The following is a 24868-nucleotide window of genomic DNA, read 5'->3' on the forward strand; positions in this document are numbered from 1 at the left end:
TCATCGTTTCAGCAAGGATTGTATGAAATTCCATGAGCTGGATTGGTTGGATGTGTAATATTGGGATGGGCGTCACTGGCAGTTAAATGGTCCACTCGCTTGATTTCCGCGCTGGCAACATGTGTGTAGTTCCTTGCCACTCAGTGATGGTGTGAATTCGAGTGTGACTATTTGTTTGGATAGCCTCCACCTTCCTGCAGCCCAGAGCAGGACAATCGGAATAGATGATTGCTGGATGACCATGCCATTTTTTTTCTCCCAAGAAAAACATAGCATAGCATGTAGCATGGGTTCTAAAACAGCACCAGAGAACAATATTGTTTCTCAGCTGCTCCTTCTTCAGGGAAGTCGCGAAGTCATTAAAGGGTACTTCAATGTAATTTTGGGTTTCTTGTTTTACAAGGCAATGTTTGATGTGTTTTTGTCCAGCTTTGTTCCTCTTCTACCAGTAAATGCTCTCTCGTCGTTTCCAAGCTGGATGTACTTTGTTTAATGTACAAAGGAAAGTAATTTAACTTCATAATCTGTCACATAATACCACTCACCCTTCTGCTCACAGTCTGCTACCTCACAGACCCCCGTTCACAAGGGACTACCTCAACATGAGAGGGGTATTGAGTTTAGTGAAGAAGAAGAAGAAGAATGGAGATATGAAGAGGAAGATGGGGAGTATGAAGAGAATGAGGAGGAGGAAATCAATGTTAAAAGCAGAAAGGTATAGAATAGTATGTAGTGCAAAGTAGTGTTTTCAGAATGAGTGTGTGCTTGCCCTCTCTAGTGTTTTTGTTATAGTATATGTTGACACAAGTAATGTTTTTTTTTTTACTATTAAAAAGACTGCGTTGTTACACACGGAAAGAATCTATCCTGTCGACCATTGCTTCTGCTCAGGGAACGCTTACTCCAAAGAGCAAACCCAGTACAAGCAGTGAGGAGGAAGTGGAAGAAGGGGATGAGGAAGAAGAAGAAGAAATAAAGACGTTTGTCAAGAAACCCTACAAAGCAGAAGAGAAAAATGCACAAGAAAAAAAGGCAACGCAAAAGAGAAAAGAGGAGATGAAGAAAAAAGAGAAAATAACAGTGTTCCCAAACGGGAGGCGAGACAAGCAGGAGGTACAGGCTTTAGTTGCCAGACAGATTGATGTGTTTGTGGCTTCACTGGACATTAGGACTGTGCGTTGTCCTCTTTGAACATTGTGTCATGTCAGTCAGTAGTTGTTTTTTTTTTTTTTAAGATTTGCAAGGGTGTACAATAACTGTGTTGAGCAAGTAGATTTATAGATGTGCGTTTGTGTTTGTTGTGGCTAAAAATAGTCATTTATGTGTGGCAGATTACCAGTTTATTAGCCTCCTGAATCCTTTCATTGTGCTCCTGTGTGGGGTAGAATAAAGGGGGTCTATTTTCCTGCCATGTGCATTTGGGATGGCTTCTTCAAAGGCTCCAATGAGTTGTATGGCACGGCACACTGCACAGATATACAGTCCGCCTCTCTTTAGGTCAGTGGTTCCATACGGGTTAGAAGACAAACATCAGGCATTTTGTGACCAAGAGAGGAATGTATACATTTTAGACAATGAATGGGAGCGTTGCATTTAATTGGCCCCACTTTCATAAAGTGGCACACATGCATCACAACTACCATGCAAACATCATGTCCCAGTATAGCTTGATTTGAAGATTTGATCATCAAATACAATCTTTATTTTAGGCAAGCATGCCATACCAGAATCTTGTAACGCTGCTGTTGAGGAAACGTTCACCTTACGGTAAAAATAGATGATGCTTGGTGAATGTATCTGTTTCAGTTACAGGCTCCCAGTGTGAAAGGCTTCGACTTTGCTAAGCTGCATCTTGGCCAGCAGAATAAAGATGATGTTGTGGTGGTCCAGGAATCTATCCCAGCGGGGCCTCTGCCCATCTCAGATAAGGAAGGCCTCAGTCCTTCCCAGAATGGTGATATCCCCACCCCCATATCCAAAAACTCTGCCTCCTCCACCAAGGCATCCCGTAGCTTTCGAAGACGAGAAAGGTCAGTGCTCCTGGTAGTGCAAGGAGGGAGGCGTTTTTATCACTAACGTCAATATAATCAACATTACATAAACTTTCAAACAGTCTCTCTGTGGGTTTAGTTTTTCCTGTTCAAGGTTTTAAGAAACCAAAAGGAGAAAAAAAAAACCTTGGTATCAACATAACAATGAACTTCTCTCCCATAAGTTCAATATTATGATTTTAAAGGTTGCATAAAGCGAAATAAATAAATGCATCATGATATAAACTTGAACCTACTTTCCTTTCAAAGTTGGACATTTTCTGATATGGGTTGTAAATTAAGCAACAACAACAAAACAACAACAAAAAAACGGTACATGCTGGACAATCGGCACTCCTTGCATGTTACTTTCACATTTGTACTTTATATACCTTCAGTGAGTGTTACTGTTGTCTATTTTATATTGAAGGATTATTAATTAAGGGGCATCACGGATGTGCCCTGTTGCTCAAAGATTTTGCTATAAATGTGAAATAAGTCAATATAGTGGCGTATTTTTCATATTTTAGGGGCTTTTCCCAGCTAAACTAACTAATTGCTACCAATCAAGCATACATGTTAATTTGGCCAGTTTCCCTTTAAAGTGTTCATGTACTACTGCCTTTGCATCCTGTTAAAATGTTAACATAAATAGGCTCTGCAATGTTGTTCTCACCACATTACTGACTAATATATACAACCGCAATTCTAATGAAGTTGGGACGATTTGCAAATCATGTTCACCCTTTAGTTAATTGAATACACTACAAAGACAGGATATTTAATGTTCAAACTGATCAACTTTATTGCTTTGAGCAAATAATCATTAACTTGGAATTTTATGGCTGCAACACGTTCCAAAAAAGCTGGGACGGGGTCATGTTTACCACTGTGTTACATCACCTTTTCTTTTAACAACATTCAATAAACCTTTGGGAACTGAGGACACTAATTGTTGAAGCTTTGTAGGTGGAATTCTTTCCCATTCTTGCTTGATGTACAGCTTCAGCCGTTCAACAGTCCGGGGTCTCCGTTGTCGTATTTTACGCTTCATAATGCGCCACACATTTTCAATGGGAGACAGGTCTGGACTGCAGGCAGGCCAGTCTAGTACCCGCACTCTTTTACTACGAAGCCACGCTGTTGTAACACGTGCAGAATGTGGTTTGGCATTGTCTTGCTGCAATAAGCAGGGGCGTCCATGAAAAAGACGTTCCTTGGGTGGCAGCATATGTTTCTCCAAAACCTGTATGTACCTTTCAGCATTAATGGTGCCTTCACAGATGTGTAAGTTACCCATGCCATTGGCAGTAACACAGCCCCATACCATCACAGATGCTGGCTTTTGAACTTTGCGTCCAGAACAGTCCGGATGGTTCTTTTCCTCTTTGGCCCGGAGGACACGACGTCCACAATTTCCAAAAACAATTTGAAATGTGGACTTGTCGGACCACAGAACACTTTTCCACTTTGCATCAGTCCATCTTAGATGAGCTTGGGCCCTGGGTGTTGTTGATAAATGGCTTTTGCTTTGCATAGTAGAGTTTCAAGTTGCACTTACGGATGTAGCGCCGAACTGTATTTACTGACATTGGATTTCTGAAGTGTTCCTGAGCCTTTACACATTGATGTCGGTTTTTGATTCAGTGCCACCTGAGGGATCGAAGGTCACGGGCATTCAATGTTGGTTTTCCGCCTTGCCGCTTACATGCAGTGATTTCTCCAGATTCTCGGAACATTTTGATGATATTATGGACCGTAGATGATGAAATCCCTAAATTCCTTGCAATTGTACGTTGAGGAACATTGTCCTTAAACTGTTCGACTATTTTCTCACGCACTTGTTCACAAAGAGGTGAACCTCGCCCTATCTTTGCCTGTGAATGACTGGGCAATTCAGTGAAGCTCCTTTTCTACCCAATCATGGAGCCCACCTGTTCCCAATTACACTGTTCACCCGTGGGATGTTCCAAACAGGTGTCTCATGAGCATTCCTCAACTTTCTCAGTCTTTTTTGCCACCTGTCCCAGCTTTTTTGGAACGTGTTCCAACCATCAAATTCTAAGTTAATGATCATTTGCTAAAAACAATCAAGTTGATCAGTTTGAACATTAGATATCTTGTCTTTGTAGTGTATTCAATTAAATATAGGTTGAACATGATTTGCAAATCATGGTATTCTGGTTTTATTTATGTTTAACACAACCTTCCAACTTCATCGGAATTGGGGTTGTACATTACTGTTGGTAGTGTGTATGTTTTGTTGTCGTTTTGTACTTTTAAACCTCAAGCCAATCAAATTATTAAAGACAGACAGTGTCCTCTGTCAGCCAGACACAAAGCTTTGACAGAGTCGCTGATTAATAATTTATATACAAGACTTTTAGGCAAATGTTTTATTTTTTACTTTCTATTTTTTTTTGCCTGGTTCTCTTTCACAGAATAATTATTATTTTTTGTTTACCTCGCCATCTGTTTGTCCAAACATGGTTAGATACATAATAGATCTAGCCAGCATGAATAAATTAGAAATTTCATTATTCTATCAACAAGCTTTGAACCACAATATTATATCTTAGGAGCCTCGCTCCCAAAAGCTTTGACCACTAAAGAGAAGTGCTATTTTTGATTATGTATGGTATTCCAGCACGCAAGCCCATCCTCAGGCATCAATTATTCATTTAAGTGTGTGTTTTGTGCTTAGGATCTCGCCGTCAGACGGTGATTCCATGGTGAGTGACCGCTCCAGTGGGCGCGAGTCAGCTGAGGAGAGCCTGAGAGCTCAGGCCACACCCAGTGACAGCAAGCAGACGCGTAAGGCCCCCATCAATGTTTTAAATGGCAAGTTGCCCTGGCAACACTCAGACTGCAGCAAAAGAGGGGGACGGGAAGACAAACACTGAAAAGAATGGACCAGACTGATATGTGAATAATGAGATGATTTAATATTCTGTTTATCTCAAGAGAATTTAGTTGGAAATACCTAAAAAATAGTGCAAAAAATGTTACATAAAACTTTCTAGCAACACGATCACTGTGCTAAAAGTCAACCGCTATACACGTGTCCACCTAAATGTGAGTCCTGAAATACACTACAAAAACAGAGCGGATAACATAACCACTCTGAAAACCTAACCACCATGATTTTAAATGTGGATTGTGATCAGTGTACAGTATGTAGTAGGATTATCACAAGATCTGTTGTTAAAAAAAAAAAAAAAAATAAATAAAAAAGAAGCTTTTTGTTAGGCACTGTTGTCAGTGAAGTACAATACTTTTCGGGCAACATCTTTGCACATCTAAATTTGCACAAGAGCAGGCTGTAAAATTACAGGATTACAGGGAGCACCAGAAAGCAACATGAAAGTATTTTGTTTCCAAAACATGCGCAAAACAGCAAAAGAAGGATAACAACAAGCGGACGTTATTCTGACGGCATGTCAACAGATTGAAGGTTGCAGTGCCACTCTGAGACGCACTGGAGCCAGAAGCGTTCAGGCACACTGACTACATGCAGCACGCTGCCGCCTGCCTGACTCACCCACACAGGAATGACCTCTGTTTGTTTACTGTGAAATCTTTGCCTGAGTACATTGTATATGAGATGCACGTACTACAATGTTGAGGAAGCATTTTTTTGAAGTGTAAAAAAGAAGCTTTTGTCATTCGTACTAAATGAACTCATAACGACCTGAGGAAAAGCTGTTATCATCCATGGACACAATGTGCCTCTTTGTCATGCTACTTCTAAGTTTCCCTTGACTTTGACACGTGACCGAGATCAGTGGTTTCGAGCACAACTGTTTCCAACCTTAAACGGGCGCTTTCCTATTGTCGCTAAGTCAAGACCACTTTTAGAGAAGTTCAAAAAAATAAAGAACATGTATTGTTCAAAAATAGCCTTTGAAACAATATGTATGTCATATTTTTAAACATACAGTAATTAAACAGGTGCACATGTCCAAAGTGCATTTCATGTCACCTTATTAACAAACTGGATGACATAACAACTGCGTGTACAAAAATGAGTATAGTAAATATCACAACTGCATGAAATGCAGCCACCAATTTTCTCATATCTTGGCACTGATGTCTTCTTTTTAGGAAAGTGCAACATCAATAGTTAGGAAATTAAGTGTGCAGATAAGCGCAACAGTAACGGTAAGAGTACATTTTAACAGTCTGGATTAGTATGTGAGAGGCTGTTTCAACGCCACTTGAAGTTGCATTTGCACTGTGCTAGCTCCAACGGATATCGCTAGCCAGGGGATCTGTAGCTAGAGGCCGAGCTGCACCGTTTTTGTTTACGGAGTAGCTGTGTGGTTCGAGCCGGTGGGAACTCAGTATGGCACAGAGGTGTACCAAATACAAATACTTCGCACCCTTACACCCCATGACGTTACCTTCCAGATAAGCGACCTTAAATATTTCACTGCTAGGAGGGGTTCTGAGTTCACAGAGTTCTGAATCACTGATCTAGCTGACCACATCTTAATGGCCTACCTGCAGTAGATTCTCGGTTTATCAAGTTTGGCAAGGACTGATCACTTCCAATAAAACTGTCTTTCCTTTCTATTGCGGTGCAGGCAAAAATAGAATTGGTAAGACTTTCTCTTCTTTCCATCTCCTCGGTGGCTCCCCCATTGTTTAGTTTGTTTCTGTGTTACTTTTGTGCTTTGCTTGTTCTCATCATCCATCACTGTCTGCCCAACTATCAGTCGCACAAAATAAATGTTACAGTCAAACAAAGCGGTCAATGTTTTGGAGTGGCCCTAATCCTCCCTCCTACTCGATACTGTAACCTGGTTTGACTCAACCTGGTCCTTTAAACTGATGAACTACAAACTGTTAAAATGATTTCCATCTCTACAGGTCCTCCTCCTACAAATGGTCTCAATGAACAGATGTCCTCCGCTTCCATATTTGAACACGTTGATCGGATGTCGCGGGCCACAGATGTAAGCCGAAGACTCCCCAACAAAGTGCAGCTTATTGCCATGCAGCCCATGACGGTCCCACCCCTGAACAGCCACACTGGCAAATTGCCTGAAACCAGCAAAATAAACAAGGAGGTTCGCCTCTCTCTGTCCCCATATTTACATTTGTAGCTTGATAAATCCAAAGGTCACACCTCCTTCCTACTTGGTGTTTCTTCTCATCAGATCCAAGTAGAAATGAGGCAGAAATCGGAGACCGAGCATCATCGAAACAAGATCCGCCTGCGTGCCAAGCGGAAGGGCCACTATGACTTCCCTACAATGGATGACATAGACGTTGTGGACGTCAAAGACCAGGATCACATTTACCATAAAGCGCAGATGCAGATAGAGAAGATCTTGGATCGAAATGCACAGATTCCCTCCATCTTCAAGGAACCCCAAAACGGGTTCGGTTCATGTTGTTGTTTTTTTTTAGTTCAAGAAAAGTGTTTTTTTAATACATTTTTGTATACAATTGGATAACATTTGATTTTGTTTCCAGTGCTCGAGGGAGGCGCTCTCCCAAGCAGAGGATGAAGGAGCTCTCAAATGGCGCAATGACAGATGCAGACAAAGATCACCTCATCACTGAAGACGCTGATGCTGTTTATAGAAAATGTCCCGGGGTTAACAATGTAGCCTATGTTGTAAGTATATTTTGAGAGGCTTGCTCATTAAAATGTCTGTGTAAAGACTATCACGGCATTTCACTGGAGCCTTAAGTCAGTCCAGAATTAACAGAAGTACTTGGTGAACAAGTGGCTTAGACATTTTTCTTGTCTTCATAGTCGGACCCTGACCAAGCCCCAGGGTTAACGCACAGAAGCCCATCCCGCACGGATGAAGTCTTCCTCGGTCCCGCTTCCTCACCTCCTGGACATGCCCCGCCCCCACAACCCTACCTACCTCCACAGCCCTCCATCGAAGAGGCACGGCAGCAGATGCATTCGCTGCTAGATGACGCCTTTGCCCTTGTGTCGCCCACTTCCCAGGGCAGTTCAGCTGGGGTGACTCTGCCAGGGGTCAATTTCAATGCTTCTGACTCCAGTCCTCCAGGCCGTGGCCCCAGACCTTGGGGCCCCTCCTATCAAGGTCTTGGCCCTTACACTGGTGTAAGTAGCTAAATGTAATGAAGTAGACCAAAACATCACATGCCAACTTTAGTCATTTTTGTGCCTTGAAATAAGAAAACGAGAATTCACCATTCTTTCCCTTTCATTTTTTTTCTTCAGTTCATTCCCAGCATGAAGCCTACACAGTAGTTTCAAAGGTTAATCTTTGCAAGCTAATCAGTTAATTCCAGAAGACCATGTGTTGGCCCCGCTATACAACGCTGTCAGTTCTCTTGAACGCGAAGGCTCCTCATGAATGTTCACTGCATATGCTTGATGATCTTTAGCTGCTTGTCATCGTAGGCCCAGATGCCTGTTGTGTAAATAATCACAGGTGATACTTATTGGATACTTGTTGACCATGTGTCGAGAAAGGTTTCCATTGTCACTGCTGAATTGTTTGTACCTTGGCTAGTACAGGGTTATCTCAATAAATAAGGATATTGTTGAAAATTGAATTTATTTCAGTAGTTTACGTCAAAAAGCAAAACTCATTGTATATAGATTCATTAAAAAAATTGAAAAATACTTTATAAAAGGCCAATTCATATCTAATTTTAAAGTTGTATGTAACATTTCTTGAGATGGTTAATTTGGGGTTTTGGTTAGTTGTATGCTATAATGATGAAAAAATCAAAACATAAAGTAATTCACTCTGTGTAGTGTGTAGTGATTCTTCCGTATTTAGCATAATACTGTATTTGAATTGATCACTGTTTTAATTGAACTTCCTCAAGATTCAAATGTATTGACACGTACCTGTATTCATTTCCTTGCATAGTGTCATCACCAGCATACGAGGTAATGAGACTGGAGAAGAAATTAGAGGGGGGCAATCTTTACGATATACCTTTTGGTTTATTGTAATTTGAAACTTCAATAGCCTGTACTCGACGTTAGATACTAAACTCCATCTTTTATAAGAGGCAAGGCGCTAACATCAGTCATTCTGAACATCAGGTACTGCTTATCTATGCTAAGAAGAAGCAGCAGCATTTTTAACACAAGCTTTGCAAGAAGAAATGTATCCTTTAATGTTGTCTGTCATTACTGAATCCATTTTCTTTGTTCCCTTCAGAGATTCAGTGACCTGAGTGTGTCTCCTCCTCTGGTTCAAGGCTTAACATCAAGGTTAGTAAAGCCTTCAATGGAATTTATGTATTTAGTCACAAGTGGATCTTCATTCCCATCTGTCCACAACAAAAGCATTTTTTATTAATCAGTGCTAAATCATAGCCACCACTTTGCCTTGCTTCCTCCACCATCCAGTAAGTCGGACCTTTGAATAATTAAAGGGGTCGTTTTTATTTTATTAGTTTAATGGAACAGGTATGCGTCTCTGAGATATGCCCAAAAACACTTAGGCACTCTAGCATGTGAACACATAACACATTTTCACACACAGTATGTTCTTTTCCTCGAAAATAGAGCATGGGGCCAGAGCCACTTGAGATAAATACGTTTTTTTTTTTGTTTTTGTTTTTTGTTTTTGTCCTGTTTCGCTCTTAGCTCAAGGGGAAAGGAGGATCTGTATACATTTTATGCCGGACTTTTTAAGCTGCCACTGTGGTTTCTTAGTATCCTAATGGATAATTATTAAGAATCGAAGTCGATCGGTTGAACAGAACAAGGTTTCTAGAGGGGAGTGAGAAAAGTAGACGACAAAATACAAAGCACTAACTGTAAACAAGATGAGGAAAGTTAATCATTCTATACCTAGAACAATGACACATTAGATACGAGTGTTGTATGGGGCAGTAGTGCTACACCCTGTGAGGCAAGGACAGGAGGGGAAGCATGCAAGACAAGGGTCATGAACCAGGCTGTACAACTGAAGTGTGCTGGGAGTGGCTATGTAAATTATAAATGTCTACAGGACCAGAGTGTGAGTGAGGGGATACCCAAGAAATTCGCATAGTCATAAGTTATTTATCGCAATGAGTGAGTGGCCCCACTTCCAGCGAATAAGTCTCAGGGGTGTGTGTCTGCGGTTTTGAAAAGGACGGCTACTTCTGTTTGACCCAGTTCTGTATCCACTTTGTCCATATTTGGCTAAGACCACACCCTTTCCTCTGATTGGTTGCCCCTGTGTAGAAGACCCATTTGTGTTTATTATGTTGGCACCGCTGGCTCAAGAGGTAGGCGGAGATCTTCGCGTGTAATGTAGATAAGCTCGAGAAATTTGAACGACCTGATTTCAGGCCTCCGCAGAAAAACGTCTGGAACTCAGGATGATTTGAATTCATATTTCACATCGTTACTGAGGCACCAAAGAGCCAATATTACATCCCAAGTACTAGAAAATGTTTGTTTGGTCAAATATGGAACCTTTAAGAAATTGTCATGATGTGCGTTAGACAAAACGTCACATACTTACTGGAACAAAATCCCTGTTCGATTCCATGACTTGAGGTTTCGAGGCTGGATTCCTTTAAAGTGTAAAGAAAAAGCGACATTCTGCATGTTCTCCAGGCAGGATCGTGGTTTGAGCTACCTTCCCCCAGGAGAGGCAGCAGGGCCCGAAGAGCAGCTCCGGCTCGACGACCTTTACTCCAGCAGAGGTCTCTACGCTGAGGCGCTGCCTACCTCGGCTCGGCCGCGGCCAGTAGGGGGTGCTACAGGTGCAGCTGAAAATCCTTCTTGCATTGCTCTGATTCAATGATATTTACATTCATTGTCGTGAGGATAAGCGGAACGGAGGATGAATGAATGAATAAGTCCAACATTTTTATATGACCCCAAGAAAATGAGGCCTATTCACCCCGTGGACTGATACAATTACACGCAATTTTTAACATCTCAACAGTTTCTTAAAATGTTGACAAACTTGGCATGTTTCTTGTAGTGCGTGGTATACTCAAATTGACCAACACGGCACACCACACGTATCAAGATATCGTCACCAACATTTGCGAGGGTCTTCCTTCAACTCAGCTGCTGTTGTACCAAAACTGACCTGCGCGAGCACGCATAGTGCCACAGGGCATCTATCGAGACTGCTATAAAATACAAAGAAGAAGAAAGTGTACTAGTATTGGAAGAAGAGATAGAAGCAGCTCGGTTAACTGTTAGCTTATATGGTAACTACACTGAAACTATTCTCCTTCTTGTGATTTACATTGCGGCGGATTACTTTTTACAAACACCCAACACAACCAGTTTCTCCCAACTTTGGATAAGCGTCACTGTGTTGCACTTAAACACGGACACACAATATGCCAGACACTATCGGCCCATGAGCCAAGTCCACTTGAAAGACTGAGCCTCTCTTAAATTATGAAAGGAGTTGGAGTGAGGCTGTAACTTAAGACACACAACAGAGTTAGAACAACATTAAATGGGTGACAGAAGACTGACGTCATGTCGTAAGTAAAGCTTTGTTGTGTGTGTGCGTGTAGGCGTCCAACTTCATCATCTAACACAGGTGGGCCTGGCGAGCCGAATGAATGGTTTTCCTGCCGGGGTCAGGGGATATCCAGGACACAACGGAGGCATCAGCTGGAACAACTACCACGAGGACAGTTACTGTAGAGCACTACCAGATAACAGCGCAGTGAGTGCTACAACATAAATAACACTCTTATCGTTTATATCTGTACACAGCGCCGACAGTGGTGTGTAAAAAGTGTTTGCCCCCCCTGCCCCCCTCCTGATTTCTTATTTGTTTCCATGTTTGTCACGCTTAAATGTTTCCCATCGTCAAATAAATGTAAGTATTGGTCAAAAACAACACATGTAAATGCAAAATGCAGATTTTAAATGAAGGTATTTATTATTAAGGGAGAAAAAAAAAATGTGTGAATTTGTGACTAGCGAACTGTAGTCATGACATTACTGTATTCATTGTATGACAAAGCAGCTAAACGCCAGTCCAGTTTTGTATCCGACACTTCCATTCCTGATCACTTCTCCTCTTTCTAGCAGATGGCCAGAAGTGTGCTAAGGGAGCCGTCAGCTCCTCCCACCCACCTGGACGCTGGGGCAGGCTACCGGTCAGCCCCACTCTCGCTGGATACGACCCCTCCCACCCAGTCCTCCGCCTCCTTGATCAAGGCCATCCGTGAGGAACTTTTACGTTTGTCGCAGAAACAGGGTTACCACAGCTGAGGTGGCTCCGGCCCCACCTGCTAATGGGACCATGCTTCCCGTGGAAGCCCCCCAAGAAGCAAAGCAGAGAGATAGTCCCGCTAGACGTCAATATTAAGGTGGCTAAAGTTTTGTGAATGAAATAACCTCCAGTTTGTCACTGTTGGACAAACATGAAGAACAGTATATGAGAACCAGGACTCAGACCTTTTCGAGATTTAGTTATTTAGTGTGATGGTTGTCATGCGCACATTGTTTAAAGAAACTGTTCAAATTCATCTCATCTGAGCCATGCTTTGCCTTGACACTTTGGTGACATTCATCTGGCTCCATAGTAAAGTCGTAGTTCACAGCCAGCGAATCAGTCCAGACACAAAAGGAGTGTACAGTGCGGACGATCAACCCATGATGCTACCTACTTCTTAGCTTACCTAGCAAAGAGTTAGTCAAAGTTGTTACTTTTGGACTGTTTTCATTCAAGTCCTTCAAGTTTTGTACATTTTATGAATAATGTTTAGAGATGTAAAGCTTTGAAATGCCTTCAATTCATCCTTTGTCAAATGTAGATCACAAGGAAGGAAAGACATGTTGCTACTTGGCAAACGTGTCATATTGTATGTAATCAGCGCTTGGCCGTATTTTGCTCCACTGCATTCAGACTACTTGGTAACGCTCAGGTCTAGTGGATTAAAAATAAAAGAAAGGAACAAGAAAATAGAGGTGGATCGAGGGTGATGAAGGATACACCGACCAGTAATGGGTTTCCTACATCGCCATCTCTATTTTATGCAGTATTTGATTTTTTTAAATGCCTTTTTAACACAGGGTACTGGATTTATATTTTGGTTTTTTTTAGGATTTCTTTTGTTGTTTTTTTTAAATTGACCTTGCCTTGTGTTACATGCACCACTAATTCTGGTTTATTTCCCTTTTATGTCAAGGTGATGTGGGACCTGAAGTTATGTTTTATTTAAATAAAGCAAAAGAACACAACTTTTTATTGTACAATCATCCATCCATTTTCTGTGCCGCTTATCCTCACTAGGGTCGCGCGGGCGTGCTGGAGCCTATCCCAGCTAACTTCGGGCGAGAAGTTTACAATAATTCCTTTACAATAATGTACATGACGTTCGCTACTTTTCTTCATCAAAAATTGCATGCGCCATCTATTTTTAGACTTTTGTTTTCAAATTTCGTATCGAGTGCCGTTGCTCCAATCCACCGTGATTGCTACTGTGACGTTTGAATCGCGTTCACCTAACAAGGAAGTCACATGGCCGCACACAAAGTCTCCTATTGGGCTTTGCGGGCCAATCAAAGTGAGTCGCGACAGCCACACGCAACTCGTGTTTACAGACTCCGAAAAACAACAACTTTAACATGCAGCATAGTTTTGTCACTGCCCAAACTTGGCTAGTTCAGCCCATTTCTAACTTGAGAAAACACCTTGCTGTAAGTCGCAGATGTTTTTGCTGTGCACATGGCAACATGGTCGCAGGTAACTGTCAAAGATGCATCTTGTTCTCTCTCAATCACACACACGCTCACACTTTATCAATAAGTCTGGTGAGCTTCTTCAGTCAGTCATTTTAGTGGATAAAGCAAATAATGCTTATGTCAGGCCCTATGCACGGGTGTGTGTTGTTTTTTTCTTGACTTAAAAATTGAAATGGTGGCATGTGTGTGTGTGTGTGTGTGTGTGTGTGTGTGTGTGTGTGTGTGTGTGTGTGTGTGGACTCGGATTGAACATGAGTTTGAATGTGATCTGTTACTTCTGAACAGAGCCACACGCCCGTTATAAGAGGGAGTGCATCCTTGTGCAACCAGATTTTTTTTTTGTTAATTTTGTTTCAACTTTATTTAAACAGGTAAAAGACCAGTTAAAACAGGACATCTCTTTTGCAATGGTGACCTGGCCAACTCAATCACATTCAAGTTTATTTCAGTTGAATTTGATTTATTTTTACCTCCCCTCTCAAAAAGATACAAAAATAAATCAGTTGAGTTGTACAAGTTTTATTTTATTTGACGTCCATGCTGTGATTAAAAAATAATAATAATAAATCAAAAGTTACTCACTAGTTACTCAGTATTTGAGTAGTTTTTTTCAATGAGTACTTTCTTACTCATACTCAAGTAATTATCTGGAGGACTACTTTTGACTTTACTTGATTAATGCTATTCTAAAGTAACAGCACTCTCTTACTTGAGTACAATATTAGGCTACTTTTTTTTGGCACATCACAACCCATAAATAATGGTTGGGTTAAATTTGAAATTTTTGATGTTTGACCGATTCAAATAGTCCGAGTATCTTTTTTTTTTTTCTAGTTTGACATTTGATGAAATACAGGTGCTGCAAAGTGCATGTCCACTGAGGCTCTTCCAGTTCAGATTTGACCCCCAAGATTTGATTCGAAAATGAATTTTAGATTAGTGTGTAAATCTTAAAAAAAAAAAAAAAAAAAAAAAAAGCATGGCGTCATATGACTGCCAGTTGCTGCAATTACCAGTAATTGCCACACTGGGGGAGCAAATCCCAAGAAGAGGGACTGCTCCTTCATTTTTTTTTTTTTTTTTTCTCTCTCTCTCTCTCTCTTTTCTTATGATGATGTAACAATAGTCAAGGACACTACAGTTGGTCAATTTGGGATCATTTGCTTGGCTAAGTGTATGGTACTATGCCAAAGGTTATATGTTGATATGTATGAAAAAAAGACCATATAAAATAAATGTACATACAAAAATATTGATTTAGTAGGCGGCATATGTGTCAGCTCGTCTTTCTGTCGTTGTGGTGCATGCCCTTTACGTGTATCAAGTGCTATCTCATTCCATCAGACGCTTCTTCCCAGTAATCCCATTAGAGGATCTATAAAGCCACTGAGTGCTGTAGCTAAACACTGCAAATCCCAACCAACTCCACCCTACAGGAGGGCACGCCGCGAACAACTCGGCATCCATTAGACCAAGACTTTAACGCTCCTCACTGATTCCATAGTGGAAATTAACCACAATTCTGTTTTTGTTTTTTAAAAAAAAAATCATATTATGTCCAATCATAACTTTGCATCTGTGACTGCCTGTCTGGCTTCTCTTCTTTTCTAAGCTATTTAACCCTCCTCTCGACACTGTGTCAGACTGGGCCCAGCCATGAGGGATTACTGTTTCCCTGACGGCTTCATACATTCTACAAATCATCTCCCCTTGTGTTGTGTGGTAAATATAAATAACACAAATTATTGGCACCCTCTTTTGAATTACAACTCTTTAAATTCGAAACATTCTTCTCAGTAATCATATGCATTTGTGCTCGTCGATGGATGATTTTTTTTGGACTCTTTTTGGTGGGTCGAATTAAGCACCCCCTGACTCCGTGTTTAATCCTGTCTGTGGTCTCCAGACCTCTTTTACTGGAGAACAACAAGAGCACACCTAGGAGTTAATCTGGATCATGATGGTCTTTATGTGCTGCCTGGGTGGCTGGCCAATAAGGGGAGTGGATAGGGTGGAGGACCAAGATGGTAGCGGTTGTCCACTGTGGGAAGGAGGAGTCAAAAAAGCACTGACCTTGGCGGAGGAAGCTCGGGGGAGGGAGGAAAGAATTTACATAGTGTGAAGGGCTGCAGAGAGTTCAGCAGCTCTTGCTTTTGTCAACAGAAAGACAACTATTCAGCACTGTAAGTACAGATTCACTGTGTTTGTATCTGTGTGTGTCGGTTACTGATCTCGGGAGTTTATAAATGCTACAGGGAACGATTGTGATCAACTGAGCCACTGCGGCATCTTAGGCCGCACGCGGCGGTATCCAGCTGTGGGCCAGCTACCGTCCGATGGTGAACTGGAGAAGATGCTCTGGGAAAGCACATTCCGACACTCCTCTCATTCTGTTATGCTAGCCAGAGGTTTTCTTTTTCCTTGCACTGCATAAATGTTTAATACACCCTGAAAAAAATAATGATACACGGTATATACTGTATATTTGCACACATTTTGAAAGGTTTGTCGATAAATATCACTGATGGCTTGAGCAGCCAGTCGAGAGGAGGAGAGGCGTGGCCTGTCAACTGTATTCACAACAAATGTACAATGTGGGTGACCGAAGGGAATTTTTAGACAGTTCACAATAGCGACCTTAGTAGACGTGTCAAGCATTTTTTTCCTTCGGTTTTGAAATTTCAAGTACTAAATACAACATTGTCAAAACGATCCTTGTTCACGTCGACCTGCAAAATAGACGGAAAGCATTGTAATATGCACGCCAGGCACAAAGCTGCCGATGTCACTTCATTGAGAAACATTACAACAACTTGTCCTCGACTCATCTGACCATTCTGATCCAAAACTGTGTTTTGAACACCTTCCATCGGCATGTGTGTGATTTTATTTGAATATATTTTCATGTCTAGCTACTGTGCTACTCACTGATGTTTGAAGTAGTTCACTCGCCTTACCTTTGTGGAGGCAATGTGGGTTTAGTTCTATCTCAGTGACGGTGTGATTCTGAGAGTGAATAGTTGCCTTTCTGTCAATGTTCCCTGTTGTTGACTGGTGACCCGTCAAGGGGGATACCTGCCTAATTTTGCCTAAAATCAGCTGTGACGGGCCTTTCTGTAGCTCCCTGCGACTCTGTCCAGGATAGGCTATTATAGAAAATAGTGGACGACTGATGCGCTGCATGTGAGTAACGTGATTTCGGAGTGCACAGTAGTGGTGCAGTACATGGACCGTAAATGAAGGCGACCACCTAACACAGGATTATTATCCTCTGGTGGGCGGGCGTTAAATATGATTTTTTTTTCCCTTACTGATAATCTTAACTGCTAACCCTGTTCAACAATTCTTATCGCAAGTCCTTACGTGTGCAGTAAACACCAAGTTTGGCCAAGCCAAAACTTCTATATCTCCTTCTAGTGCAGCGATCCCCTGCATTTTCGCGATTCACTATTCCTAAATTTGCTTATCGGCAGGTTATTTTTAAATCTGTCCTCTTTTATGAGCTGAAAAACTCACCTATTTGCTCTGTCTTACATAAAAGTATTGCTTTGGCTCCACCTTGTGGCTGCTTGGTGCCAAGGACCTATGTTGAAGTGAGGGAGACTTTTTACTTCTCTTAGAGACACTAGTGCTTTGCCACCTTGTGATGCCATCTTCTTCATAGGCAGCTGTAACCTTTTTAGGGGCGTGTCATTTACTCACGGATTTGTGGTTTTTCAAGGCAAGGGTCGCGCCCTAACGCTGTACTACTTTTTCTTTGTATTTTCCGGAGGTCCGGATGTCCTTACTTATGTGTATGAGCAGCAAGAACACATGCTGATTCTTTTTCCTTCGCACGTGTTGTGACATCGCTCACATTTTCGAAATTGGTCAAGATCCGAAAAATCGGTACGTGTGTAACATGCTTTATTCTGCTTCACTTTTATTTACACTTTAAACCAAAAGCACATCATAATGCTTCGTGTAAGGCAACCTTCACACTTGCCTGTTGTGTGTACTTTGCCATACTCAAGGTCACGGTGCAATTTATCTCCATCCCTCCTCCACTCCGGACGCTCTGTGTCAGGGGGCACAGTGTGAGATTGTACTTGGCTCTGGTGAGTAGGAGGCCAAGCTCATGCGATGTTGGAGGGAGAAAAGGGAAGGGGGATGAATAGCTGTCATTCACAACAGAGGGCCCGGTTGCTGGGCAGCTGCCCTCCGCTCACTGACTCCCGACTGTCAGCTGCCGCCGGCCTTTTTCTTGCTGCCCCCTCAGAGGGCCGGTCAACATGTGCACTTCTCTCAGCGACAAAAGACGGATCATGTGATTCATGCGCACGGAGGGCTACTGGGTCGGAGTTGAAATAGCCGCGTCCTAATTGACATCGCGTTCGTTTTCGGATTCAAACCCTTTGGATGGGCAGATAATCAATCCTGTTAAACTACGACGATGTCTTGATCAGCGATTCTGTTTCTACTGTATTAATGTACATTGTTTGCTGTGGAATATAGTTCGGTGTACTTTAATGTGCAGGCGTTTAGCTTCCGCAACAATGACAACAAAATCATATTCTGTTGTTATGTGATATTCCACTTCAATTCCTTTTCTTGCTCAAACACACCCGTGACTGCTTGGATTGAAGGCAATGGTCATAAGAGATGAAATAAGTGTCCAAATAAACCACATTGCACAGAATTGCCGAGAATTGCTACTAAGTGTATGTATTAAAGTTGCGTGGTACTGCGCTTTATGTGGTGAAAAGGGCAAAGCGTTAGCAATAAAATCACTCGTGGTCAGCTCTAGTGTAGTGTGCGTGTGCGTGTGCGTGTGTGTGTGAATTAGATAAAAAGGCTGTAAAAGTCAGAAGCACGTGGGGCAGTGAGGCAGCTGACACGATGCGCCAACTCCAAAAGAAAGGCATGCGCTGGGTCAGACCTTCATTCATAAATAATACCCAATTGTTGCATATGATTCGTGTATATCGATTCATTCCGCTGAGTTCAACTTTTAGAAATTTGGTGTTTTTATGCTTTTGTGTTCAAGTTTCCATGGTCAAACCTAACCCGACATCCACTTGAGCAGCACTGTGGCCGAATGGTGAGTCTGCCTCGCAGTCCGGTGCTCCCGGGTTCAAATCTCATCTGAGGCGCTCCTACGTGGAGTTTACATGTTCTCCACGAGCTTTAAACCCTTTCAATTGTGTACATTTCTATTAGTATAGAATAGTTGAACTTGCCATGTTGTTTCAAAAACCATCACAAATTTTTGCATCGACATAGAGAAATAATCCCATTATCGTAGTCAGTTTCCGGGGGGGCTACCGTAAAGTTCATTGTTATTTCTTCTCAATGCCAGCCAATCCGTCGGTTGGTACATCTTTGCCTTCCATAATCAAGATGAACTGATATATATCTGTGTGCCGGTGAAGAGTTTAATTGAATAGAGGATTGCAGAAAAGTTGTCTTGCGGGGTTGGAATTCCAGATGAGCACTCATTCTTCCCCAGATGGACGAACAAAGCCGTACGCCGGCAGCTCACAGACGGAGAAAAGGGCAATGACGTTCCTGACATTTTCATAATCCACACCTCTTTACTTCCTCGAACCCCACGAGCTCTGGATAATGTGTCTCTTTGATCGTGGGAATCTCCTTCGCTTCGAGTCTTAGCTGGACATCCGGGATGCGCTTGGGTTCGATTTTCTTTCGTCCTCACTGCGTCTTACATTTCAATAAATTACATTACATCACTGATTAGCAGCCTGCAGCAGACATTGTGGTGCCACCGCTCGGATGAAAAAAAGCTGACGTCCGTAGTCCACTGTCATCCGTTAATCACACCCTACTTATATCCTGAGTCTCCCAACTTGCTCCACACCCACAGTGGATGATAAATGCCTGCTGACGCTGGAGATGGTGTCATTCCTTTGGTTGACATCCAGATACATGCGCTTTAACTGAAAGCAAAACTGGCAGGGTTACTTTCAAGAACTTGGCATGTGACTTGAACAAGACCGACTCAGTATCACACAAACTGGACCTGAAGGGCAGCGATAGACACACTGCGGTTATTATTGTCATATTTCTTGTGGGAAACCTAATTGCAGTATTAATGCACCCATTTTCTACCGTTTATCCCGTTCAGGGTCATGGGTGGGCTTACGTTTCACTTTGGGCAAGAGATGGGTTACTCCTGGAAATGGTCGCAACTCAATCGCAGGGTACATATGGACAAGGAACCATCCATACTCACATTCACATGTATGGTCAAGTTAACCAAATGTGCATGTTTTTGGAGGAAGGGAGGAAACCTCAGAGAACACAATCCATTTGCCGCGCTCCGTGAATCAGCACGTAACCTGCTAACTGCTACAAAAAAAAAAAAAATAGTCGCGAGAACGTCAGGCCTCTGGGTCAGTTGAGGTTTTCTCAACAGAAACATTTTCACAGCGCTTCAGTGATCCATGTTTTTATAAAAAAAAAAAAAAAACCCGGGTGACATCGATTTGGCAGAGGTGCTGCAAATCCAAGTATTGCTTCATACGTCGGTGCATCAGGAGCTCATCGGGAAAAGAAGCAAAGCAGACGTGACGCACACCATAAAAGGCTTCTTAACTTCAGTTAGGTCATTCTTCCACACTGGAATAATTCAAATAGCTCAACTCTGACGTGATTTTCTTTTTCTTCTTCTCGTACTGTAAGTGAATGACTACATTCTCGAAAGATCTGTTTCGTATTCCACACGCTATGTGATGATTTAAATAGTTTTATAACAACGTGTTCTTTTGCTTCCAATCAAGATGAATTATTCTGAAATTCACACACATAGTTTTCAGCAAAGAGGTACAATAGCGTCATCTTTACACTGACTATGTTTTACTCCCACTGCATACATAACTTAGAAGCTGCAGTTACTCTTCCAGCAACTTGTGCGTCACTGTGCACTGAGAAATGTTCAAGAGTCGACTCTGTGAGCGTGAATGCAATTAATCCTAACCTGTGTCTGCCATGCTCCCCCCGTATCATACAATCGGCTCCTTCTCTCCTTGCGGTTTGCTCACCTTTGTGTTGTTAGTCCCAGGATGTATTTGAATACAACTCAAATTTGACACCCCCTTTGGTGCGGTTCAGTCAGATTTATGAACTGCAAGCAAACTCTGCTGCGGCCCAAATCCACTCGTCCAAAACATCTTGCAAGATTTGGTTCCAAACGCACTTCGGAGCATGTGATGCAAAAGCCTTCCATCGATGGTCTGCTACAGCCTGCTATCATTTGTACCCTAAACAGCTCCTTAGCTGGCTCTTTTTCATGTTCCTTAATGCATGTGCAACATTAGTGATAGCACCGGCAGCGAAGATGATGAAGCGAGCGGTTACAGGCTATTGATACTGATATGCTCACTCCAGGGTTGAGCTGTTTTGTGTGACTTTGTTTTATTATTATTATTAGCATTATTGGACTTTATTTTTGTATTATTATTATTATTATTAGCATTATTTTTTTTCCCAAACAAAATGTGGATCAAATTGTAGCATGTTAGGGATATTATCCCGCCGTATTTCAAAGGTGTTACGATGAGGAGGTTCTGCAAATTATCGATTTGGTATGTTTTCTTCTCGGACGATTTCAGTGTAATCTGGACCCTCAATGCAAATATTCCACTTGACAGAGGGAAGGTACGCGACTTTTGAAGACATTTTGTATGTACGGCTATTTCTCTACCCCCCCCCCCGAGCATCACAGAGACGTACGGTATAATGAAAGGTACCGTAAATACAAACACAAAGACCAGCATGTGTGTGTGTGTGTTCGGGATGAGCTTTCGTCGTCTTTGTGGCCCTTCTGTTCATGACAAGAGCTCTTTGTACCAGCCACAGATCAAATGTCACAATATTTAAACAGCTGCACAAGATGATAGTTGTGTGTTTTGTCCGGGCAGAGATCGACACTTGATAGGATGAAGTGTGTGAACGTCTGGGGGAGAGCGAAGTCTTTTTGAGAGAAGAAGAAGAGAACGAGTGGACATACAAACCACGCGTCCTATTTTCCCTTCGTGTTCTTTCCGAACAATGACCCGAAACATGCTGTGAAAACAACAAAGGTCACTGTTGGAGACAGGGGTAAAAAGGATCCTTCGTTGTGGTTATTTCAATTCTAGAAGGTGTCAAAGAATGCTTACCTAGATTACCCGAATGTAAACGCACTCACACTTGAAAATCCATTTTCTGGGCCGCTTCTCCTCACGCGAGTCGCGGGCGTGCCGGAGCCTACCCCAGCTGTCATCGGGCAGGAGGCGGGGTACGCCCTGAACTGGTTGCCAGCCAATCGCAGGGCGCATGCAAACAAACAACCAGTCGCACTCACAGTCACACCTACGGGCAATTTAGAGTTGTCAATTCACCTACCGTGCATGTTTTTGGGATGTGGGAGGAAACGGGAGTGCCCGGAGAAAACGCTCTAACCAGTCGGCCACTTGAAAATCATTTACAAATATTGTATTACTTTTAGACACGCTACACTCACAGCAACTCAAAGTAAATACAATAAAACAAGACAGCAGTGAATCTTTTATCTCTTAACACCCTAAATCATAACAGACTGACATTTGTAGGCTTGGAACATCTGTACTATGGGTTAAATAGGAGGTTGTGACTGTGACCTGAGCCTTATTTTTTTTGGAAACGTTGCCCAGTGATCCAATAGTTCAAGGATCCAGAAAGTGGAACTTCAGTGTGACCGCACCCTGACCAATGTTACTGTTGCAGTCTTCTAAAAACGTGCAGATACATTTAGCCAGCCAGGCTGCAGATGCAGTAATACCTCCAGCAATGAGAACATTTTCTCTGCTTTTGTTTCCTCCCTCCCTATTATGGCCTCTTTTGGTAGACATATTTTCACACGTTGACTCCTGTCAGCTAATGTTGAATGCTCATTTTCTGTAGCACCCCGCAAACCTATACCGCTCTGGAGCAGACCGCTGAATCGGATTTAGTTGCTGTTTGCATAGGGCGAGTGCTTGCCATTTTGGAGAAAATTAAACATTGATCTTAAAGCACTGGCTGGTTTAGTGTTAGCTAAAATATTAGTTTGTTAATCTAGGAAGACCCTTTTTAAGGTGACTTTAAGATTTCATGCTCCTTTTTAAAATGTCTCCTGCCTATGTGCCCGTCTGTCCATCATGTGTGTTTTTAACCATATTATTTCTGATTATGGCTATGGTGGGATTTTTCTGCATCTCCAGTAGTATGTTTACATATTTATAAGCATTTAGAGGCTACAACATGAGGTTGCTTACCGGCTAATGCTTTGCGGTCGGTAAAATTAATGGATATGTATTGGAAAACAGAGACAGTATTAATTTAAAAAGTCACAAGTTGTTCCCTTCCAGTACTGTATTGTGCACGTGTCAATCAAAACGAAGCGTTATTAACTTCGTCTGGGCAGATTTGTGATACAGCTCCTAGATTGAAATCTTGTGTTAGAATGTTTTTGTGCAGTAATGCAAAATGACCCCGGAGTTTCTGTGGCTGCTGCTGTTGCTGTCCTGCAGCGCTCGCTGACTCCCCACTGCAGCACACCGGCTCATAAAATCTCACGAAGGCCGACCGTGAACATGATGAGATCACTTGTGAGCACCACTACTCATCCATTATTTCTTAAAGCTTGTGGAGCCTGATGGAAGTAAAAAGCAGGTCTTCTCTGTTGTGACCTTCGGTATGTGGCGTGTGCTCCGTGCAGTCAAGCTGAGTCGAGGCTTGTTACTGGAGTGTAGTTTGACCTGTTTTAGTCTATCACGACTAAAGCTTTACTGTATTAAACCGTGCATTAGTGTCGGTGAATGCCGGTTGTTCACATAATAGGTGATGTAAACACGGCCGCTCAGTCCAGCAAACAATGAATTAGCTGTTTTGTTGTTGCTATATTATTCATAGAATCCGACTTTTGCACCATTTACTGCATAGCACTGGCCTGAGCTATGATTGTACGATACCGCTGAGTCATTGGTAAAATCTTTGAAGAGCCCACTGATTTGATAAAACCGTGACGAAGTGTTGTTTAAAAAAAAACAATTGAATTGGAATTGCTCCATTATCCTCACTAGGGATGCAGGCGTGCTGGAGCCTGTCCCAGCTACAATGTATTAATATTCATGAGCTTAATGTGTATAATTTGAATGCAATACCATGTCAGGTAATTAACAATACGCATCGAAAACACATACTGTATGTACACGCAACTAAATGAGACTAAAATTACTTAAGAAGCTTTGGCCATGATTCTCATGTATTTACTGGGAATGTTTTTCTCTCAAACTGGACATAAAATGCCACACTGTTATTTCTCACAAGACTTTTATAGCAATGTGGAGATTCCATTTTTGTTCACTCACGCGCAGAGTGCTGCATTTTTTGTTCCCACCATTCCTTTTTTCCCCCTGCACTCCATGCATTAATCCGCACACACTATAGTGAGAACAGTACAATCACGACATGCCACAATACAGTTCAGTGGGCTCCGGTGCAGTTGTAGACCACTGCAAACCCTGATCACAATAATAAACATATTTAAATGTATCTGTGATAGTCAATGTTATTTACGTTAAGATTGTTTTCTGTAAATTTGCGTTTCATTGTGTCGTCCTTGGTCCGTGTCATATTCCTCAGGAAACGTTTGTAGAAATTCATTATTGTTTTTGTATTATCCTGCAAACAAACCAGAAAGTTGCACACAGCAGACACAATATGTTATACACCACTACAAACTTTGTATCAATACAAACTTCCTACTTCTTCTGCCTGGCAAAAGCGCTCCCATTTACCTTTTGCAAATTATCAGCACCACAATGACTTAAAACATCACGACACAACACCGTATGAAATGTCAGCCAGTGTACTTCAACAGATTCAAAGTGAACATTTAGAATGAGCTGTTACTGTACCAAAGGGGAACAGCAATTATTGTAAGCATTTGTGGTTTGTACAACACTATAAATAGTGCATTGCTACCCCTGTGGATGAGGACTAAATTGTGGTTGGCCGGGTTGTATGCCGCGAATATGTCTTGTAGCAATCCGGTTTCTTCTGCTTTTGGGCTTTTGTGGAGAGATGTTGAGAGCAAAAAGCATATTTGAGCAGGCGGGACACGTAAGATGAGCTATTAGAGGTGACTCAGAACAGTCAGCAT

The 24868-nt window shown here is 42.0% G+C and overlaps 2 protein-coding genes across 11 annotated transcripts in view; both read left to right on the top strand.

Annotated features, from left to right (window-relative positions):
- The window catches only part of si:ch211-1e14.1 (UPF0606 protein KIAA1549), a 29557-nt gene extending 16357 nt beyond the window's left edge, over window positions 1–13200 (top strand). The window contains exons 11-23 of one of the 9 annotated variants that reach the window (XR_009768563.1): window positions 560–715; window positions 892–1113; window positions 1807–2030; window positions 4735–4844; window positions 6617–6631; window positions 6903–7102; window positions 7193–7416; window positions 7512–7656; window positions 7798–8121; window positions 9200–9252; window positions 10594–10742; window positions 11520–11830; window positions 12046–12121. Coding sequence is in view for 8 of the 9 variants with exons in the window: in XM_061676813.1 (XP_061532797.1) it covers window positions 560–715; window positions 892–1113; window positions 1807–2030; window positions 4735–4844; window positions 6617–6631; window positions 6903–7102; window positions 7193–7416; window positions 7512–7656; window positions 7798–8121; window positions 9200–9252; window positions 10594–10742; window positions 11520–11674; window positions 12043–12228 (2163 nt within the window). In the remaining variant the exon portion in view is untranslated. Of the gene's footprint in view, window positions 1–559; window positions 716–891; window positions 1114–1806; window positions 2031–4734; window positions 4845–6616; window positions 6632–6902; window positions 7103–7192; window positions 7417–7511; window positions 7657–7797; window positions 8122–9199; window positions 9253–10593; window positions 10743–11519; window positions 11831–12042 lie in introns of all 9 variants that reach the window. The other 8 variants (XM_061676813.1, XM_061676814.1, XM_061676817.1 and 5 more) reach the window with 8 other exon arrangements.
- A 2577-nt stretch (window positions 13201–15777) lies between these two features.
- The window catches only part of mical3a (microtubule associated monooxygenase, calponin and LIM domain containing 3a), a 93400-nt gene continuing 84309 nt past the window's right edge, over window positions 15778–24868 (top strand). For both annotated transcript variants that reach the window (XM_061676825.1, XM_061676827.1), the window contains exon 1: window positions 15778–15887. The gene's annotated coding sequence lies outside the window, so the exon portion shown is untranslated. The remainder of the gene's footprint in view (window positions 15888–24868) is intronic.

The sequence above is a fragment of the Phycodurus eques genome, chromosome 5 (assembly GCF_024500275.1).
Source record: "Phycodurus eques isolate BA_2022a chromosome 5, UOR_Pequ_1.1, whole genome shotgun sequence".
Lineage (NCBI taxonomy): Eukaryota > Metazoa > Chordata > Actinopteri > Syngnathiformes > Syngnathidae > Phycodurus > Phycodurus eques.